This window comes from Zeus faber (assembly GCF_960531495.2).
Source record: "Zeus faber genome assembly, chromosome: 1".
NCBI lineage: Eukaryota > Metazoa > Chordata > Actinopteri > Zeiformes > Zeidae > Zeus > Zeus faber.
In genome coordinates, this window is record NC_137193.1 from 6,476,745 (window position 1) to 6,497,748 (window position 21,004).

Here is a 21,004-nt window from a genome sequence, read left to right on the forward strand (position 1 = left end):
TCCCTGAGCTGGATGCACCTGCAGGTCGCACACAGCTCCAGCAGTGGGAGGACGGTGCAGTGAAGGCCTCACAGGAGGGTGGAGCTGCTGGAGGAGCGAGAGGCCTGCCACGCCTTCTTTTCCTGCCGCTCTTTAACATCATCACCAGCTTTGTAGCAGATGAGGTGCACGCTGCTCTCTGAGTTGCTGTGTCAATGTCTCACCTGGTGGACAGACAGCTCATATCACACTCAACTCTGGCACATTGCTACAGAACAAAATATCCTCAACGGACAAAAACCTGCACCGAAAGCCCCTCAACAACTCACCTGTACACATTCTGCACTTGATAAGATGCAATTTTGGGAAACTTCACATTTATAAAGTTGTCTTCTGCACTATTCGCTGAGGGTTCCTAAAGGTGTATTACCTTCACAGTGTATGAATCACTGGGTACTTGTGGATTATTCAGTGTAAATGCTCCTGACGTCCAACATTGACGGCGATGCTTGGAAAAGGCTGATCTTGCTTGACGCCAGTTTGTCATCCAGGTAGAATCATGGTACGGTGAGGAACATGTCAGCTTAAATGTTCATCAACTTACTCACTGAGTTGAGACAGTGAAGTTATGGCTCCATCGTGGTGCATATCTGCTTTACTTTTGAAGGTAAGAATCACAATCTAATGCTTTGCCTCCACTTTTAGGTGACGTTCAAATATTTGCTGAAACTAACTTTCTACCACTGTTGCCCAGATGAGGTGCAGCTATGGAAAGACGTTTGAATGTGCCTCCCAATGACCAGCTTGTGCAATTCTTTACAATGTTTTAGTACAAAGTGACGCTCGACACAACAAGGAAACTACTCCTGTTACAGCTTCATCCCCAGGGAAAAAGAGTTTTTTAGTAACAGTCGGATATCGAACCTGTGTCTACTGTGTAGAAGGACAAAGTGTCAGTCGTTACACTACACACAGCACATGTAACATAGTGTGTTCATACATTTATACACACGGCTCTGATTCTTCACTTCAAATGACGTGAAAAAATGTCTCACGGCAACAAATGTACCTGAATCCCACGGTGGGTCACATATGGTCACATGGAAAGTAAAAGAAGAAAGAAGAAGAAACAGTAAATGGAGGTTAAGCCTGATGACCCATTATTATTATTATTATTATTATTATTAGCAAACCACTGCATCATTTTACATCACCACATAAAAGCGGGTATTTAAAAAATGACTGTACTTGTACTCGTAGAACCTGGACTACATTATAATAACAAACCTAAGTTGCACTTTAAAGCTCATTTCTGATTTGTGAAAGTTGTATTATATTTGTAAAAACAGAAATGGTGGTTTTCACATTTTTTTTCTGTGAATGAGCAAATTGAGGGAAAACTGTTTTCCATCAGTTCATTTCAAACCTTCTGTATGATACAGTTGATGCTCTATGTTTTGTTTATTGGGAGGAATTGTTGAGCAATGCACTATTATATATTTTTAACCCCCTTGTACAGTATTATGCTGAATTTATTCTGACCTGGCGGTTTTGTTGACTGCTTGCGTGCTCATGGAACTTTAATTGGGGAAATTCAAAGCTACTTTGATGCCTTTCATAGCAACATGAGACTTTTCTTTCACAAACAAACTATTTGTTGTTCAATAAACTGACTTCTAACAAAAACCAACCAACCCATCACATTTCTTTTACATACGCTGAACTCATCCACACGTCAAGTCATCTTTCCATCAAGTACACGCTCCATCACAAAATAATATCATTTCAAATGTTTTCAGCTCCAGATGAAACAAACATGAAATCACCACGACGACAAGGGAAAAACAGACCTTTTCCACGGTGGAGGGCTCCCTCTGGTCATTCTCACTTCTCTTTCTGTAACTGGAAGATGTTGAGGGCAAGTTACAAGAGGAGTGAGAGCTCCTCGTCAACACAAACAAGACGCTACAAAAACACTGCACCACCACTGGATATTCACACCACAGGACCAGCACAGATACGATGAAATTACCTTCTGTTGTTTGACGCCGTCCGAGCCTGAATCAAAGCAAACACACACACAAAGTTAGATCCAGGACGGCTTGAGAAAGAAGCTTCTCATCCACTGCAGACAGCGCTCACCGCGACATCCCATCGGCTTCAAAACGCCTTTATTTGGTACCTGAGCTGGTGCACTTCCAAAAGGTAAGTTTGAGAAATCCACACAGCAGCAGCGCTACTGCAACCATCGCCATGGAGTCCTCCATAGAAGGTGCACTAAACCCTGAAAGGGTTAATAACACATTCAATCAATTATATTTTCTTACCTGAATCAACCCCCCCCCCCCCCCCACACACACACACACACACACACACACACAAAGGTAAATGTCCAAATGACTCTGACATTTGCGTTCACACATACAGCTCCTCTGTGTGCAGTGCATGTGTGAGAGAAGCTCAACAATTTCAGCCATTTTACACACACACACACACACACACACACACACAATAAATACAAACAATGTAAATATTAAAAATGTCTTCGTTGTGGTACTGCCACCTAGTGGACATTTAATGTAACATCCTCTGATTCAGACCATCCCAGGTGCTGCTCTAAAGTGGGATAACAAAGTTGTTTAAGCTTGCATGAGGTATTATTATGAATAACCACCATTTTTAAAACGTTACTGTCTAAATACATTTGACAAAAGTGAATATATTATATAATATATTAGGTTATGTCATTATATTTACAGTAAGGCGGTGGAAGTTTGAAAACTATTCTGCCATTAATCTCATTTCTATTTCCTTTTAGTTCATCTCAGTCTCACATGGTTTGTTCATTGTTGCCAAAAGCCAGAAATGAACGTTCCTTGTTGTGTCAAGTAATAATAATAATAATCTCAAGTTCATTGTGTCAAGTTTATGATCTGAATTTTACTCCTCGTCTATTATTTCCTATTATTCAGAGCCTTGTTCATCGATAATCAAATGTACGACATATTAGGATGAAACAATTATCAGTTTCAGGTCCCTTTCTGTAGCTGTGTTTCATTTGGGGCCGTGTGTGTGTGTGTGTGTGTGTGTGTGTGTGTTGCATACAAACAAAATGCTCCGTCCCATTTTGCCCAACCCACACCCTGAATCTAGTGTCTCACCCATGACATTGAAGGTGACCCCAGCTCGCCTGCTGCCTCCAGGATGAGCAGCGATGCCGCTGAGCTCCCCTCCACCTCCCAGGCTGGTTGGGTCCAGCTCCAGCCTGGTGCTCTGGCTGTAGGTGCCGTCCCCAGCCCCCGAGCGTTCCCGTCGGCCCCTTGGAACTCCCAGCTCAGCTCCAGGGAGAGGGGGGCGAAGCCGGACGCCTCACACTGGACAGCGATGACCTGTCCTGGGACGGTCAGCGGCAGAGGGGAGGGGTAGATGGAGAGAGACGGAGGCTCTGGAAAAGTGGAGAGATGAGGGAAAAAGCAAGCGTTTGATGTGAGAACCGTCTCAACACTTTCACATACATCTTCTGCTGTATCCCACCTCATCTGGGAACGCTTGTATTTTAAAGGTAGTCTTCCTACCATCTATCTCTGACTTTTTTTCCTTTTCCTGAGAATTATAAATCTGGTTCATAACTTGCATTTCAGTTTATTACTTGTGATGCTGAGTATATTAAAAGCACAGTTTATTCTATGAGTGTATTTTATGTCTTTGAGTCTCTCCCTCACCCACAATCTCCAGCTCCACAGCCACTTGAGCCTGAAGGTAGGGCAGATACACTGTGCAGATGTACATCCCGGAGTGACGCACTTGGGCCTCCTGCAGGATCAGGGATGCGTTTCCTTTCTCGTGGAGGCTTTGGAAGTCCATCGTGGCCCCTTCCTCCCCAGCGTCGGCCAAGCGGTCCGACTTACCGTCGTAGGCCAGAACCAGTCGGCCGCTTCCCCTGAACTGGTACCGCCACTCCACAGCGAAGCCCGAGTCGGAGAGAGGCCAGAGGGAGTCCACCCAGAACTGACAGTCCAGCACGACGGGCTCCCCGAGTCTGGACTGCACCGAGATGGTTTTAGTGGACACGCTCAGGACCACTGCAGTGAGATAAACAAGATGGATATGGAGAGAGAGCGTTATGTGCACTGTTTATCAATTGTGTTTTTATTTTATTATTTATTTATTCATTTGTTTATGCATTTATTTCACTATTGTCTTTATGTCGTTATATCATTAATTTATTTTATTCTTTATTTATTTTGTTAGTTAATTATTTTGTTATCTAGTCACTCACTCATTTATTAATTTATTTCACTATTGTCTTTACCTGGTTAAATCATTATTTTATTTTATTTTATTATGTAAAAGCTACAGTTAATACCAGATGATGCCTGTCTGTGTCCTTGGCCAAGTTGGAAGGTAGAATAAGGTATAAAATAATTTGCCTTTGTAAGAACTTTTCTATGTAAAAGGAATTTGACTTGGTGGAGCAGAGCATTAAATGGTTAAAGGGACATTCAGAAATACAATAAATAATGTCCTGAATCTACCATGGTAATATATTTACAATGAGCAGTGAATATGATGGACATGTACTAGTGACTGAAAGGACGGGGCTGAGAGTGCTCTGAAATGAGCAATATGTCACATGACCCGTGTGCAAAAGATCATTGTTTTTCTAAATTCCGGCGCGAGGAAAAGCGTCACCATTGGGCTCCTTCGTTCCCGTGGGTGCACGCAGGGAGGCACAGGGAGCCGGAGAGGTCTGGAGGGAAAAAGCACAATGTGTGAAAATTGGAATGTTGTGAACGTTGATTATGGATTTCAATAACCACTTGAATATTTGAGCTGCAACATACTTAAGTACTCCGGAGCTAATAAAATGGAAATAAAAACACAAATACTACACAACACAATCCCTAAAGGAGCTGTACATGTAGCAAATAAATATAGTCTTAATTTTGGTGAAAACCAAAATCTATGGATATCTATATCCATACATATATATATATATATATATATATATATATATATATATATATATATATGTATATATATATATATATATATATACATATATATATATGTTATATGCACACATTGTAAATAATGTGCAGTCTCCCCACTCTCCGGCTGTATCTCCCACTGAGTTCATCGGGGTCACGCATCTTTTGTATGTTTTAATACTTATATTCGGGCTGTTTGATGCCGGTGCTAAAAAGTGATCATCATGTCGTGCGCTGGTTGGGCTATAATCTGTAAAATATAACCCTCATCAATGAAACAGTTGCTTTTTGGGCACAAATAACTTTTGGTTTCACGCGTTTTCCCACTTGGACTCAAACAGCAGCATCTTTCCTTCGACGGCTGAGAGCCGCTGCGTGGAACACACTCCACGCATTGTTTCGTGCAGGTGCAGTCGCCCTTTGACGACGTTTCCTTCTCAGCAACAGTGGAACCACAAACGTTTCAATATCAAAAAGGCTTCGCGCGCCAACACGACGGTTCGCGGCCCCCACCGCGCCGCGCCACGCAAAAGCCAACAGGGAGGAAAAAGCACCGGCCCGTGGATGAAGCAGGACATTGCCACCAGTGTGTAGACCGCGCAGAAGCTCATGGTCGCAGCTGCTTCTTTCTTCTTTCTGCCCCAATGGACGATGGTGGATTTCCAACGCCCTCGGTGCCGCAACTTTTTCACTTTCGCTTTCACTCCGCAGCCTCTATGTACTCGGCCGCTAGATGGCGCCCTCTGAGCAGCACTGCACCATGGACGCACCGTGGCTGAAGCGTCATGATCACCTGCTGTGCTCTTGTTCTTCCTCTTTTTATTCAACCTGTTTCATATGACAGCAGCGTCACCGTCCTTCTTCTAGTAATACTACAAATACTACCTTTTCAAAAAGGACACTGACTTGAAGTTGTAAAAGTCTATAAAAAAGTTCCGCCGTGTAAAATAACCTGGTGGGAAAGAAGAGAAGGAACAGAAGGAAACGTGGACGTGAGTGTGTTGGTGGCACCAGAGGTTTTTATTTTATTTTATCATTTAACGTCGTTCTTTTCTTTGAGGACAAGACCATTATTTAGCTTCTTATTTGAAGGGGTAAGCTTGCTGCTTTCTCCACCCTCCCAACACCACGTTGGCCCTGGAATCCCTTCCTTGTGTCCATGCATGATAATAGAGATAATAGAGATAAAGTAGCACAGCACAAAGTATTTTTATTTTGTTTTTCACATTATATCACAGGTTCAAACACGAGCAACAGAAAAAGAAAAGTCAACAACTCCCCTTCCCCCTCCCTCCAGATACCAGACATAAACATATGAACATCATACATGACCAGACATCAAAGAAGGAAAAGAAATAACACAAAATAGAGTCAAATGACAGAAAATAAACTGGTTTCATTGTTGTGCTGCGAGCTTTATATTGTCAACAAAGGTTAAGAAAGGCTGACAAATAGTATAAAACCTCCCAGTCTCTCTCTCTCTCTCTCTCTCTATATATATATATATAATATTTATTTATTTATATATTGAATGTTGAATAAGGAACAGACAGTGTTTATCTTCCATTTCAGGACAGCGCAGAAGACAAAATGGCAGTAAAGTATCTGAAAAGGGGTGTGGCACAGTGTGTGGGTGTGTCCCATGAACACCATCAGCTGGTGGAGAAATCCAGCTCTACTTCCTGAGCGCTATGCACTACGTATTCATGATGGAGTACATCCTAAAAAACACTCACCTGCTAACTCAGTGTACTAAATAGTGTGTGTGTGTGTGTGTGTGTGTGTGTGTGTGTGTGTGTGTGTGTGTGTGTGTGTGTGTGTGTGTGTATCACAGTTCATCTCATTCATCTCAATACTTTTCATTATTTCCCGGAAGGAAGATGTGTTTGCAGAAGGGATTGATGAAGCCTCAACAACTGAACAACATCTTCAACCACGACGCACAAAGTCACTCATGGAGGAGAACAAGCCTCCAAAGTGTAGAAGGCAACGCAGTGTGGATTCATGACTTGTTGTTTCATTTGGATGCAGAGGAGACGACAGAAAAGTAGTTTGAGTGACTGTAGAGCTGCACTGAACGTACCAAGTCACATCAGAATACTGTACAAAGGCACTGTTTCTATGGAGAGGAACCAGTCTTTCTCTCTTTCTTTCTTCATTTCTTTCTCTCGTCTTTCTTCATTTCTTTCTTTCTTTCTTCATTTCTTTCTTTCTTTCTTTATTTCTTTCTTTCTTTCTTTCTGTTCATTTCCTTTCAAGGAACAACCTGCAGCCATCCATTCCACCTAGGAACCGGTGACGTCACGGCCGTATTGAATTGCTATTGGCTGTAAATGGAAGCCGCGTCCTCCCTAAAGGAGGAGCTTCCACACTGGTCAGACCGAGGAAGCCTCGGAGCAGCATCAGTTCAGTGTTTATCAGGACGTCACAGGTGCCACAGGAGCAGCTGTTGCTGGGAGGATTCAAAATGAAGCAGTTTATCTTCTCCTTGCTCGTCTTGTGTGATGTTGCGTCTCCAGGTAAGATCCTGCTGAAAATCTCTCCTTCCTTCGTCTGGTTGTTCATGTGTCTCTGGCTGTGTTGAGCTGCCTGCGTATACACTGCACATCCAACACATCCAACTGGCTTTCAACCCTGATCACTACACCCTCTCAACACCAAAAGCCTTTACACTTGTTATTATATCGACGCTTTTATCCCGTTTATCAAATTTCAACTTGTTCGTGTGAAAGTCTCTTGGACAAAGTGCAAAGTCCTTTCACTTTCATTATGTGCGGATCTGGAGCGTCGCTGCGATACTAAGTGCAGCCGCAGGGGGCGCTGTGCTCACAGCTGTTGACAGCTGAAGCCAGTGAGATGGATGATTGAAGAGATCATTCAAGAAATGACGAGATGCTTCAAAGATGAAGGAAAACACTTGAAAGTGCTGAACTAGATGATCAAGCACCTGTCACTGTCATGACGCCTCAAATCAAGCCCCATCACAGCTTTTGCCGACTCCACTTGTTCTTGAGCTGAAACGATACAAATGGAACTTTTGGTGTAAGATGTCAGTTACCATGGTAACTCTTCATCCTATAATACTTTTCTATATTATCTTCTCATCTTATCTTAAAAGAAAAAGCCCAAAATTTGAACAAAGAGACTTTAATGCCACAGATGACTGAGCTGCGTCAAAATAAGCTCAATGTGTTTGTGTGACGTTTCCATCCCATCATCAAAGCAGGGAGGGTTTCAGGACAGGACAGCTTGTCCTCTCAACATGTTTCTTTACATTCCTTCCCAAAAACACCCTCAATTCAACGGAGGTTTCAATCATTCTGACGTCACGGTCACGACAACAATGTTTTGTTTTCATTTCAAAGATAATTCTGCCATTTTTATTTTTACAAACCTGTTGAATAATGTTGAATTGGCCACATAAATAAATCAACTTTAAAATACTCGGCTCCACAGGGAACGTTGACGTCAACAACAAAGTTGATATAAATGTGATGTCACCTTGTCTGTCCCTCCAACAGTGTTGCACTCACTCAAGTATTTCTTCACGGCGTCCTCTGGAGTTCCAAACTTCCCAGAGTTTGTGGCTGTTGGGATGGTTGATGAATTGCAGATTGTTCACTATGACAGCAACACCCAGAGAACACAACCCAAACAGGACTGGATGGACAAGGTCACAACAGATGATCCACAATACTGGGAGAGGAACACTGGAAACCTTATGAATGCACAGCAGGTCTTCAAAGGCAACATTGAAACTTTGAAGGAGCGCTTTAACCAAACTGGAGGTATGTTTATTATTTATTTACCTCAACATTGTTTTGTCTGTTCTGACTCATACACACACACACACACACACACACACACACACACACACACACACACACACACACACATTTACACCCATGAAGACACACTCTTTATATCACACATCAAATGAACTAAACATAAAGAGAAACAAAACAAAACTAAACATTATCAATGTTAACACTGTCACACACACACACATACACACAACAACCATCCATGTAAACACACACACACACACACACACACACACAACAAACACCCATGTAAACACACACACACACACAACCATCCATGTAAACACACACACACACACACACACACACACACACACACACACACACACACACACACACACAACAACCATCCACGTAAACACACACACACACACATGAAGACACTCTTTATATCATACACTCATGTTAACACTGTCTCTCACACACACACACACACACACACACACACACACACACACACACACACACACACTGCTTTGCTGTGAGTGTGTGTGACCATAGTTGTCAGTGGAAGCAGGAGATGATGTGAAGGAAAGTTTTTCACCATATTGTCGTGATTTTCCAAAACAACATTGGATGTAGCAATGAGAGGTGGTGTCAGGAAGACTCCGGGTGGGTGTGTCCCATCAACACCATCAGCTGCTGTTTACTACAGTGTTTGTTTCTCTCTCTCAGATCGACACATTGTTCAGAGGATGTCTGGCTGTGAGTGGGATGATGAGACTGACGCCCATGATGGTTATGAACAACATGGTTTTGATGGAGAAGACTTCATCGTGTTTGACCTGAAGATGATGTCATGGATCGCTCCATCACCACAGGCTTTCATCACCAAACTGAGATTGGACACAAATAAAGCTGATATAGAAAACAAGAAGTACTACTACACAGAGGAGTGTATTATGTGGCTGAAGAAGTATTTGAAGTACGGGAAGGAAACTCTGCAGAGAACAGGTAGAATCACATGACCTTTAATTTCTCTTCTCCACATATTTTATTTCTGTCTTGCTCCTTCATCTCTCCATCAATCCTCCTCCTCCCTCCCTCCCTCCCTCCCTCCCTCCCTCCCTCCCTATCTCTCCTTTTTCTATACTCCCCCTCCCTCCCTCCCTCCCTCTCTCCTCCTTCTCCCCCTTCATCTCTCTCTCTCTCTCTCTCTCTTGCTCTATCAATCCCTCTCCCTCCCTCCCTCCCTCACTCTCTCTCCTTTTTCTATCCTCCCTCTCCATCCCTCTTCCCTCCTTCTCTCCCTTCATCTCTCTCTCGCTCTATCAATCCCCCTCCCTTGCTATCTCTTCTTTTTCCATCCTCCCTCCCATCCCTCTTTCTCCCTCCCTCCCTCTCCTTTTTCTATACTCCCTCTCCCTCCCTCCCTCCCCCCTTCATCTCTCTCTCTCTCTCTCTCTCTCTCTCTATCAATCCCCCTCCCTCCATTGCTATCTCTCCTTTTTCTATCTCCCTTCCCATCCCTCTATCTCCCTCCCTCTCTCCTTTTCTATACTCCCTCTCTCTCTCGCTCTCCCTTTCTCTATCACCCCTCCCTCCCTTGCTTCATCTCTCTCGCTCTATCAATCCCCCTCTCGCTATCTCTCCTTTTTCTATCCTCCCTCCCACTCTCTCCTGTTCTCTTTCAACCCCCCCCTCCCTCCCTCTCTCCCTTCATCTCTCTTTCTCTCCCTCTATCAATCTCTCTTCCCTCCCTCTCTCTCTCTCTCTGCCCCTCCCCATCCTTCTATCTCTCTCCCTCCTTCCCTCACTCCCTTTATCTCTCTTTCTCTCGCTCTATCAATCCCCCTCGATCACTGTCTCCCTTTTCTATCCTCCCTCTCTTTCTTTCTCTCTCCCTCCCTCTCTCATTTTATTATACCCCCTCTCTCTACCTCCCTCCCGCTCTCCCTTTCTCTATCACCCCCTTCCTCTCTCCCTTCATCTCTCTCTCTCTCGCTCTATCAATCCCCCTCCCTTGCTATCTCTTCTTTTTCCATCCTCCCTCCCATCCCTCTTTCTCCCTCCCTCCCTCTCCTTTTTCCATACTCCCTCTCCCTCCCTCCCTCTCTCCCTCACTCGCTTAATCTCTCTTTCTCTCACTCTATCAATCTCTCCTCCCTCCCTCTCTCTCTCTCTGCCCCTCCCCATCCCTCTATCTCTCTCCCTCCCTCCCTCCCTCCCTCTCTCCCTTCATCTCTCTTCTCTCGCTCTATCAATTCCCTCCCTCCCTCCCTCCCCCCCTCTCTTCTTTCTCTATCTCCCTCCCTCTTTCTCTCTCCCTCCCTCTCTCCCTTCATCTCTCTTTCTCTCACTCTTTCAATCTCTCCTCCCTCCCTCTCTCTCTCTCTGCCCCTCCCCATCCTTCTATCTCTCTCCCTCCCTCTCTCCCTTCATCTCTCTTTCTCTCGCTCGATCACTGTCTCCCTTTTCTATCCTCCCTCCCTCTCTTTCTCTCTCCCTCCCTCTCTCATTTTATTATACCCCCTCTCTCTACCTCCCTCCCGCTCTCCCTTTCTCTATCACCCCCTTCCTCTCTCCCTTCATCTCTCTCTCTCGCTCTATCAATCCCCCTCCCTTGCTATCTCTTCTTTTTCCATCCTCCCTCCCATCCCTCTTTCTCCCTCCCTCCCTCTCCTTTTTCCATACTCCCTCTCCCTCCCTCCCTCCTCCCCCCCTCCCTCACTCGCTTCATCTCTTTCTCTCACTCTATCAATCTCTTCTCCCTCCCTCTCTCTCGCTCTCTGCCCCTCCCCATCCCTCTATCTCTCTCCCTCCCTCCCTCTCTCCCTTCATCTCTCTTCTCTCACTCTATCAATTCCCTCCCTCCCCTCCCCCTCTCTTCTTCCTCTATCTCCCTCCCTCTTTCTCTCTCCCTCCCTCTCTCCCTTCATCTCTCTTTCTCTCACTCTATCAATCTCTCCTCCCTCCCTCTCTCTCTCTCTGCCCCTCCCCATCCTTCTATCTCTCTCCCTCCCTCCCTCTCTCCCTTCATCTCTCTTTCTCTCGCTCTATCAATCTCTCCTCCCTCTCTCTCTCCTCCGCCGTCCCCTTCCCTCTCTTTTTCTACCTCCCCCATCTGTCCACCACCCCCCCTCCCTCCCTCCCTCTCTATTTCCTCCCCCCCAGTCCCTCCATCAGTGTCCCTCCTCCAGAAGAGCCCCTCTTCTCCGGTCGCCTGCCACGCTACAGGTTTCTACCCTGACAGAGTGATGGTGTTCTGGACCAGAGACGGAGAGGAGCTCCATGAGGAGGTGGAGCACGGAGAGCTGCTCCCCAACCCCGACGGAACCTTCCAGATCAGTGCCGAGCTGAGCCTGGCGTCGGTGCGGCCCGAGGACTGGGGGAGGTACGCCTGCAAGCTTCAGCTCCACGGCCTCCGGGATGACATCATCACCCCGCTGGAGTCGGGGCGGATCAGGAGCAACCGGGGTGAGATGCGGGAGGGAAGTGACGGAGGAGGAGAGACACGCCCCACATGTGACTCTGAGTAGTGACATCAGGCTTCACTGGGGAAGTAGCCTGAGCCTCCATCTGAGCCCTGAGCTCCTCTTCAGCTCAGTCTCCCTAAAGTCATCTAGACACTCCTGCGGGAAGACAAATGGCCGAGTAATGACTCCATTTTGGAGAAGCGACGGAGTGAGAGTGTGGCTACGCCCACAATCTGTCGGAGGCCGAAATTAGTTTTGAATCACATTTACGTTGTCGTGACGACCACGGTCAGATCACATGACCCTGAGCGTGGAACGACATGTGATGACGCAAAACATGAAATTGTTAAATGATTGAGATGAAAACAAGGCTTGTCCCTAAACATTAAGGTTGAAAAACAACACATTAATAAATGAAGGAGAAGGAGGATGTGAAACACACTTTAAATACCAAATATAAAGTCACTTTTCTTTCTGCTGATGTAGGACTTTGTGTCAGAGTGTTCTAACCCTCCTTCCCTGATGTTTTGTTGAAGCTAAAGCCTCCAGTGTGGGTGTGGCCGTCGGCGTCGTGGCGGCTGTTGTTGTCGTCATGGTCCTTGTTGCCGCTGGAGTCGCACTGTACAAGAAGAAGAATGAGAGAGGTGAGCATCAAACGCTGGGAACAGACTTCCAGCACCTGTCATTATTTTGGTGGAATGCAGGGTGTAAATCACTCACCTTCATTTCATCCTCAGTGATTATTTTCACTTTGTGAGTTGTAGATTCTCTCACTTTCTGTCTCTCTCTCGCTCGCCCACTCACTGCATGGACAGTTGAGGAGCTTGTTGGGCTCGTTGCTGGGCTGCTTGAGGCACAGTGCGTGACCCGCGCAAAGGAAACCAACGAACGACTATTTTGCCGGAGTGACTCCAGGCTCCTGAGACGTTTAAAAGATTTGTTGGTTATGACCCAATCGTACGGGAATCGTTCGCCAACTCAAGTTTAAGCACCGCAACACGACTTGCGTCAGAGACAGGAAGGGGGCTCATGATGAACTGGAGAGAGGACGTGGAACACTGCACTGAAAAAATATGGTTTTCTCATCTTTATTTCATATTAATCAATGTTTTTTACCCTTTCTTTCAGAAAAATGTCTCCCACCTGGTAAGTGGAATGTGATATTAATTTAACTTCCTGTTGCACCAAGTCTTGTGGGAGAAATTGAGGCTCTGATGATTCAACAGAAAACCAGTGAATGTAAAGACTTTAATATTAAATAATGCTCCTTCTCAATAGACCGTACACCTGACAAGTTGCAATATAATATAACTTGCCTCAAATACAGAGCGGAGGAAAAACCCATCTGAGCTGTGGAGTTCCGCACCGGAACAGCTCTGCAGCTCCTTAAGAGTGATCTTTTCTCCAAACAAAGAAAATAAAAGTGTTTTTTAGATGTATTTAATTTACTCCGTTTCATACTGCTGTGCATCAGATCGCATATCGCTTCTTGGGGCAAAGGCCTCGCTCTGAGCGCTGTCGCTCTACAACGCTCCAAAGCAGCAAGTGCTGCGTTCAAGGGAAACTCAGAAAACTATTTCCCCCGGGTCTGTTCCCACCACAAGTGAGACTTTGAGAGTAGCAAGGAGCTTATTTTTTTCACCATTCATGTGTTTGCATGGAATGGCACCCAGACGGAGGTTTGGTTTTAAAATGCATCCTAAAATATGATGAAATATACTCATCATACAGAGGGAATTTGATTTAGCAGCCTGCCTCTAATATAAGCCTGCTTCCAATAAAGGGCGGTAGCCTCTGCAGTTGAGGTAAATAAAGGTGTCGCTCACTATTTGAGGAAATAAGGTGTATTTACTAACACACTGTTGCTCCTCCCTCAGGTTCAGACAACAGCTCTGAGCTTTCTGAGAAACTCAATCCACCGTATTTTCTGCTGAGAACTCAGCTCAAAGTAAGTCTCCTCCACGTAGCTTCACAACATCACAGCTACAGCGTCCTGTTCTACAATATATGTACTAAACAATACAATACAAACTGTACAATATATGTATTAAAAGTGTGTTTCCACCTGTGTTGTAGGGGCTCTGTCCTCTTTAGGTTGAAAGATGTTTCACTTGAAGACCAGAGCGCTGTCATTGTTTTCTTTTTAATTATTGGTTTTGTTGGTTTCTTAATTATTCATAAGTCATTACAGTTCTCCTTTCATTCAGTTATAACAGTAAATCACAGGCAAGTATAAAAAATGTAAAATATACATAATATTCAAAACTTTCTTGAAATCCTGCACAAGCAGGTGGATGATCTAAAACTGTCATACACCATCAGAATGTATCCAGTTCACTTTTCACTTTCCTGACGTGTGAGAATCTATCATTTGTGGAATGATTTTAGATGAGATTCTATTTTAGTCAAGTCTTAATGTGTTTAGTGAGTTTCTTTTTGGGATTATTTTTCTTTGATGTCATGAAATATTATCTATTTGATCTTTTATATCATTCTGTCATATTGTGTATTCATTGATATTGGGTTGATAGGTCGGTGTTTTCTTTTCTTTGTTAAACATTTATTTCGTCACAGTTGTTGTTGCACTTGGATTCTGCCGTTTAATAAAGTTTCCCAAATTCCAAAAGTTTGTCTCTTTCACTGATGCTTACCTTTCAACACAGACGTTCAGTTGATCATTTGTTGTCATTTGCTTTTCTGTTAACAGCGAAATGAGCAATAACTAATTCCCTAAAATGCTCCTCAGGTAACTCCATTTGCCTGGTTTGTCAAACCTGCTGAGCAACCGGCATCAGACGCCACAGATCAGACCTAGACCTAGATCCAGGTCAGGTGTGGCTGCTCAAACCATCCCCACACCACAAATAATATTAATGACAACAAGAAAAAAAGAACATTTTGGGAGCTAAAAACAGGGTCCTGGGTGGCAAAGGTTGAGAACCCCTGAGAGATAGTAGAGAGGTTTCCTCTTTAGAAAACAACACATCACTCGCAGGGAATGTTTAGGGACGTTTTGTAAAAGTAAATCAGTAAAATTCCCTTTGCCCAAATCTCATTCCCTCTTGGAATGAGAAACATTTTCCACTTCACAGCCAAACTCTGAAATACTGTGTTCTCTGTGTTGGATTCTAAGTGTGTGTGCTTTTAAAAACACCACATCAAGTACAGTCCATGTTATCCTTATTCCATTTGATTAGCTTGGCTGGATAATGACCTTATGAGCATGAAAGCCAACAAGTGGGACTGTTTTCAACGCTCACTATCACTTGGAGACTGGGGGTTGCCGAACCAGAAGCCATCACACCGAACCAGTATGGGAGGGCTGTCAGCACACAGCAGCCGGGGCGTGGCAGCAGGTTGATGCATCATGTTTGGCACTTCCTGTTGGTCTATCTAGTATCGCAGCAACTCACTGATCCTTTTTCACTTCAAGCACTTTAGCAAGTCCTGATTTAGAACATTCTCTTCATTCAATTATTTGTTTTACTTTCATTCAACTTGTGGTGGATATCAGCCAGAGGAAATCTACTTCCTGTGGATTTAGTGGAATTGAGTCTTTAATTCTATGCTTTGATATTTCTACTTGACATGATCGTTTCTCTCTCAGGCCCCGATGCTTCAACTTGTTTTGTTCCTGTGACATTTTACAAACGTTGACACAGAACCAGACCCTGTAGTCATGACAACAACGTATCTTCTTCCAACCCTGACATGTTTTGCTTGACAAGTTTTGTTCTGTTTGTGGAAATTCTGTGTCTATGCAGCATCTCGGTTTGGGTCCCACTCCCCACACGTATTGGTCACACACCATGAAAGCTTCAGGCAGCAGTCTTTATTTCTAAATATGAGCTGAAGCATATAAATGAAGAGTAACCGTAACGGTACAGACAACACAATTATCCACAACGCACATTATGCCAGAGTGACACTTTTGGTCAAATGACTCAAATAACTCGTATTATCAATCAACGAATTAACTTTAGATGAAGTTTATTGATTTCACTTCAATCCTTAGGTCTTCTCATCTTTTTTCTTGAACCTGTAATAAATGTCAGTAAATGGACGACAGATGTTCTTCTGGGCTCACATTCAGAACATGCCCTTCCTGTAGCGATGGATCAGCTCTGAGACGTCCTCCTGCATGTGATACACTGCACACACACACACACACACACACACACACACACACACACACACACACACACACACACACGTAAAATGTCTTTATTTACATTACATCTTACTCAAACACTCAAAATGGCGTCATACAGACACTTCAACATTCAACTGACCTTGGTAGAATCACTTTAAACACATGTTAGAATAATCCAGAATGACTTTAAAGCTTTAAAAAACGAGAGGAGTCATGCATGATATTGTCAGAACCACCTCCCCTGTGTCTAAATAATAATAATAATAATAATAATAATAATAATAATAATAATGACAATCACCCAACAAACCCTGTTCAAACAGAGTCCTGCTACTGTAACAGGTGCAATCCACCATGGGAGATTGTACTTGTCTCTGAGTTTTATTTGTTTGACAGGGTCTTGAAGCCAAACTTAAACCTTAAAACAGGCTTTTATTTAAAAATATATTTCTGGGAAATTAAAATAATTCATTAAGACAATGAAAATCTTTCTAAGAAAATGCATAAATTCTAATAATTTCTTATCGGGTCACTGGAGTCTTTGGTTGTTTTTGGCCGTTTTGCTCTACATTCATTTTTGCCTTAAGCACCTAAATAATCTTAACTCTAATGCATGGAACCATTTTTTCAGCACAAACTTAGCAATAAATCACAATTATCATTTTGCCAATTCAAGAATTTCTATAGCTGCCAGCAGCCAAAACGATGACAAGGAATAGAGATTAGTAGTAAATCTATCAACAACCTTGGACTCTGCACTGTCAGCTTTGTTTTGTTTATTCCTTGTTATTTGTTGTTGTCAAATGATAAAACCTCTGGGACCATTCCACTCACAGACATAAACGTGGGATTGTTTGAGGAGTTGAGAATCCGCACTTTGAGCAGCTTTTCTCTGCTTGTTTCAAGACGCCACGAGTGAGACGCTCCAGACAAAAAAACAGCAACACCTTGTGTAGCATTGGGAGCCTACTCACTGTTGACCACTCCTCCAGAGTAGGCGTCCCGGTGAGTGGCGTGCGCGATGGCCCTGCGGCCGAGCTCGTACGCCTCCTCCACCGTCATGTCCTCCCGGTACCCGCTGTCCACCACACCGTAGGCGTAGCTGTTTCCGCAGCCGGTGGAAAACATGCGACCGGACAGGCGCTTCCCGTTGTCGTCCACGTAATAAAGCCCGGGGCCCTGGGAAGGAAGCGCAGTTCAGTGCAGTTGGTTGCAAGCTTTTACTTTGATTTGGTGCTAGAGATCTGGCTTGGGTGACGCTGAAAACGTTGCCTCTGTTCTTGGTGGGACCCTGGAGGCAGAGGTTCAACTGTCGGCCGCCGTGTGAACAAACCCTTCCATCCCATACTAAACACTGTGGCAGATCAGAAAAAGACGCTGCTTTAACTGCACTTTGGTCTTTTCAACCCACAAGGAAACAGAACGTTTCAATGTGAAAGAGCGAGAAACAGACAAAAAGGCACAGGGCATATTCTACGAGGTCTTTTTTAAGCTTATTGCTTGCTTGGGTGTCGCTCCAAATTATTTCTATTTGACCGTCACTGAATGTGCCTCAGCCCACGCTGCACACCTGCACGTGCACTCTGCATACAAACACAACAAGGAGCACCTGCTGGTCCCAGCCACAGATCATGCTGCCGATGGAGAGGCCCATTCCCCTGTAGCGCTGCATCATGTTGGACAGCAGCTTGGACGCCGCAGCCACCGAGATCCTTTGCTTGTTCCTGAGTTTGTACAGTCTGACACATTTCACAAACTTTACACATTTTGGACGGACACGCCCGAGGTGGAAAACAGGCAAAGCCAGGATGGAGACGGGACAGACGGATGGACGAACAGAAATGCAGACAGACAGGCAGACAGACAGGCTGACCTGCACTCTTTGGCCAGCAGCCTCTCCCAGTACTGACAGTCGGCGGCGCTGCCAGACATGGTTCCCAGCAGGTAAGGGTTAATCTCTATCACTTTATTCACCTCCTGCGAAGCTGCAGAGACACCGGGGTTATTACACCTTAGAGCAGTTTATCTGCAAACTATTGGAAGTGTCTAAGTGTTTATTTTTAATTTGGGGGTTCGCTGTTCAATCTCCTGAAGACAAAGGGGACAGAAGTCAAAGTAATTGCATTGAAACACAGATAATAAGTCATAAATAAACAACATCAGGAGCTCACACATACTGACATGATGTGTTTTAGAGGATGCTCAGTAGAAAGGGACAATTACAACAACTACTGACCGTTGTGTGGCAAGTACTGTATCTGTATTTACTAAAGTATCATCACTTTCAGAGGCTTTTGATAATATAATGATTTAGGTTTTATATCCGCTCTGTTATATCAGAGCACTGGATATGACCAGTACCTTTACTGTGAATACTTTAAGTACATTTAGGAGTAATGTGGTACTTTCTTTTTGCGACAGGGTATCTGTACTTTTACTGAAGTAAAAGGTCTGGGTACTATGCTGGTACCGATGTAACTGCCAGCTGAGGCTCTGGAGTCCACGGCCACAATGACGCCGTGTGTGAACATGAAGGCCAGGGTGGTGGTTCCGTGGTGGAGGTGGATGCACACCCCGTCTCTGTTGCAGGACTTGAGGAGCCCGGACGGCTGCAATTGAGGGGGACAAAGGGGATTTACTGGAGTCTGTCATAACCCCAATGAGGATTGGCGATGCAGAATATGACGTTTAAAAGAGCCAATCACACACCCACGTGGCCTCCGCACGCACAATCCACGACGAGGCCAACGGGCCGTTTGGGGCCGAATCTGCCAAAATGTGACCTCATCCCTTTGAGCGGTGATGGGAGGTCTGTGCCAGCATGTGTGCATGAGCGATGCAGCCCACCGAGACGCTGACAGGGTCATTGAAACCAAGCGTATGAAATGACAGCATTTTTCCTCAAGCGCTTCCTTTCATTTAAAGCTGGGGCCACATGAGGTGATTCTGGAGGCAGATTTGGCAGCGATTTGAGATGGAGCTGAGTCAGGGTAGTGATAGCTGATACATCTTTACATCGTCCTTCACCCTTGAAACAATCACACAATGTGGACGAGGCTTTAGCACCAACATCACCTCAACTCAACTGACACTGAGTCAGATGGATCTGTACTAATTACACACAACTAACACTAGGGCTGGGTATTGGTGCTCAACACCTTTAAGGCATCGACCAAAATAACCCAAAAGCAAGTAGTATGGAAACTTCTCCAGTCAAACGATACCTGCATTCCATCCTTTTTGCCCCCAGATCGAAGAAAAAAAGACTTTGTGTGGTTTTGCTCTCAGCCAATCACCACAAGCGTTCTTCCATGGAATGAGACGTGTGGTTGGCTCACTACCGCAGCAGCAGCTACAACAGTGTGTTAAAGGATGGGTTCATCTTAAAACAACAGTCAGGTGTCCATATGAACAGTGGAAGAGGTTTTCCTCCTTGTCATCATTCCTCCTGTACTGGATGTTTGTTTCAAACGACACTGCCCAAATACTACATTATACAGTTTGGTTCAGTTATTTCATAAATATTTCAATCATTTGAACTTTCAAAATGTTATTACTGTAAAAATAATTTAGAGGGGGAGGAGTGGTGGCATTTTACACTGAATGCTTCCATTCACATGATGGGTGTAGTAGAGAAAAAAGGTATGAATGAAGTACTGTATTGGTATCGGTATCACTTTAAGGTACTGGTATTGGTACTGGTACTGTACATTTTAAACAATACCCAGCCCTTACTATAACTATTAAAACATATATAAAATTATAAATATATAAATAATTATACAAATATTTTCCCCTTCTCTCCATTAATCCCCGCGGGCCGGATTCGAGCCCCCTGCTGGCACCCAAAGAGGCCCGCGGGCCCTAGCTTTGACACCCCTGCTTTGAACCAACAGACGCGTAAAAACGACTGAACGGACGCGTCTGGAGCTGGACGCTCTGACGCTCCAAACGACTCAGCTTCTTATGACAAAAACAAACCAAACAAAAAGGAAAACCTTGTGAAATGAGACTCACGTCCACACCCAAAGGAACAGCAAACTCTGGGCTTTTGGTGCCGAAGCTGTAGTGACTGGGTCGGTCCATCATCCGCCCACCGAGCTTGATTAAAGGTTATAACCGCTTACTTGGAAAAGGGCCATGGTTACAACAATGACATACAAAGATATGACAGAAAACACTGCCTGGCAACCAAACGTCCCAAATTTCACCCAAGAAATCGAAAGTGAAAGTAATCTGATCACGGATTTATATTGACAGTTAGATTGACAATTTACTTAGAATTAGATGGTATATTATTATTATTATTATTATTATTATTATTATTATTATTATTATTATTATTATTATTATTATTCGTTTTTTTTTTGTTTTTTTTTATATTATAATCCGAAAACATCTGCCACCAATAAAATAAACATATTCAACATTGCGGTATAAATTGATGATCCAAAACTGAAAATTAATATAATATTATTTTTTTTTACCAAATGAATTCAGCTTGTGTGCTTTTTATTAAAATATTCATGTTTTATTACTGTGTGGTTGCCTGGTGTTAGTGACGTGTTGCGTATGAAAGGTGCGGCTTTAACAGTATTAACCAATAGGAGGTTTAAAACCCTGTGTCGTCATCAGTATCTA

The 21,004-nt window shown here is 44.0% G+C and overlaps 4 protein-coding genes across 4 annotated transcripts in view; 2 read left to right on the forward strand and 2 right to left on the reverse strand.

Annotated features, from left to right (window-relative positions):
• Positions 1–21,004, forward strand: part of LOC307231343 (antigen peptide transporter 2-like) — a gene marked incomplete at its 5' end in the record, with an annotated part of 131,336 nt that overhangs the window by 90,933 nt on the left and 19,399 nt on the right. The gene's annotated exons all lie outside the window — the stretch shown is intronic.
• LOC307237927 (tapasin-like) lies at positions 1,864–5,581 on the reverse strand (the record flags this gene model as incomplete). Its single annotated transcript, XM_080010730.1, is given in 8 exon segments — positions 1,864–1,881; positions 2,012–2,037; positions 2,162–2,263; positions 3,141–3,278; positions 3,281–3,424; positions 3,702–4,061; positions 4,672–4,729; positions 5,525–5,581. Coding segments are annotated over 8 exon segments (903 nt in total).
• LOC307241002 (major histocompatibility complex class I-related gene protein-like) lies at positions 7,342–14,819 on the forward strand. The gene is made up of 8 exons (XM_080014950.1): positions 7,342–7,489; positions 8,492–8,758; positions 9,470–9,748; positions 11,909–12,211; positions 12,747–12,854; positions 13,339–13,356; positions 14,088–14,158; positions 14,287–14,819. The coding sequence occupies exons 1-8, from the start codon at positions 7,438–7,440 to the stop codon at positions 14,302–14,304; spliced, it is 1,116 nt and encodes a 371-aa protein (XP_079871076.1). The 5' UTR covers positions 7,342–7,437; the 3' UTR covers positions 14,305–14,819.
• Positions 16,300–20,501, reverse strand: LOC307241040 (proteasome subunit beta type-8-like; the record flags this gene model as incomplete). Its single annotated transcript, XM_080014998.1, has 6 exons — positions 20,381–20,501; positions 18,834–18,972; positions 18,237–18,348; positions 17,973–18,102; positions 17,338–17,542; positions 16,300–16,361 (listed from the first exon to the last, which is right to left on the reverse strand). The coding sequence occupies exons 1-6, from the start codon at positions 20,450–20,452 to the stop codon at positions 16,300–16,302; spliced, it is 720 nt and encodes a 239-aa protein (XP_079871124.1). The 5' UTR covers positions 20,453–20,501.

What these genes read in the sequence shown, in the direction of transcription:
- LOC307241002 (XM_080014950.1), top strand. Translation starts at nt 7,438, where the DNA reads ATGAAGCAGTTTATCTTCTCCTTGCTCGTCTTGTGTGATGTTGCGTCT. An exon ending in GCGCTTTAACCAAACTGGAG is followed by an intron (nt 8,759 to 9,469) that starts GTATGTTTATTA and finishes TCTCTCTCTCAG; the next exon opens with ATCGACACATTGTTCAGAGG. An exon ending in GGAAACTCTGCAGAGAACAG is followed by an intron (nt 9,749 to 11,908) that starts GTAGAATCACAT and finishes CCTCCCCCCCAG; the next exon opens with TCCCTCCATCAGTGTCCCTC.